The sequence below is a fragment of the Corvus brachyrhynchos genome, unplaced genomic scaffold (genome assembly GCF_000691975.1).
Source record: "Corvus brachyrhynchos isolate BGI_N302 unplaced genomic scaffold, ASM69197v1 scaffold200, whole genome shotgun sequence".
Taxonomy (NCBI): Eukaryota; Metazoa; Chordata; class Aves; order Passeriformes; family Corvidae; genus Corvus; species Corvus brachyrhynchos.
The window spans coordinates 337,376-338,254 of record NW_008236184.1 but is presented as its reverse complement, the minus strand read 5'-3'; the positions used below and the strand labels follow the sequence as shown (position 1 = coordinate 338,254).

Sequence of the window (879 nt, the reverse complement as noted above, 5' to 3'; positions counted from 1 at the left end):
CGCCCCAAGGTCCCCGCGGTGCCCGAGGACAGGCGGCACCGGGCACGGGGGTGAAGGGCTGTAAACAACTCACAGGCATGTCCGCCGCCGAGCCGCCCCTTCTGCGCGCTCCCGCCCGGCGCAGAGCCGGAGCCGCGCCTGTGCTGCGTGTCGGGGGCGGGACCGTGCCCGCTGCAAAACAGCTGCACATGTGCCTCCAACACGCCAATACGTGACGCTGGCCTTTTCAGGCTATAAATGCCGTTTAGAAGTGCATCGACTTCACGCTAGATGCTGACTAAATCATCACTCACATGGCACAGAATCATAGAATTGTTAGGGTTGGAAGGCACCTCTGGAAGTCATCCAGTCCAAACCCCCTTCCAAGGCAGGGTCACCTAGAGCAGTGACACAGGAACGTGTCCAGGTGGGTTTGGAATGTCTCCAAGAGAGGGAGGCTCCACAGTCTCCCTGGGCAGCTGTTCCCGTGCTCTGCCACCTTACACACAAGTTCTTCCTCATGCTGAGGTGAAACTTTTTGTGGTTTAGTTTATGGTTATTGCTCCTCATCCCATCACTGGGCACCACTGGAAAAGGTCTGGCACAATCCTCTTGGCACTCGCCTTGAAGACACTTATATGCATTAATTAGATCCCCTCTCAGTCTTCTCTAGTCTAAACTGGCCCAGCTCCCACTGTCTCTCCTCATAAGAGAGATGCTCTAGACCCCTCGTCGTCTTTGTGGGCCTCTACAGGACCCTCTCCCTGTCGTTCTGAGGATCCCAGAACTGAACATACGTATGTTGTTTCACACTAAATGATGCATTGCATGAAGCTGTACCTGTGAGCATATTCTTTTGCAGTTTCCAGTCCCAGTCAAAAAGAAAAAGGCAGAATAATT

General features: G+C 54.0%; 1 protein-coding gene across 1 annotated transcript in view; it reads right to left on the bottom strand.

Moving 5' to 3' along the window:
• The window catches only part of RPS27L (ribosomal protein S27 like), a 4,462-nt gene extending 4,231 nt beyond the window's left edge, over positions 1 to 231 (bottom strand). The window contains exon 1 of the mRNA XM_008636781.2: positions 74 to 231. Within this exon, the coding sequence (XP_008635003.2) occupies positions 74 to 190 (117 nt within the window). The 5' untranslated portion in view covers positions 191 to 231. The remainder of the gene's footprint in view (positions 1 to 73) is intronic.
• Between the last annotated feature and the right edge of the window lie 648 nt (positions 232 to 879).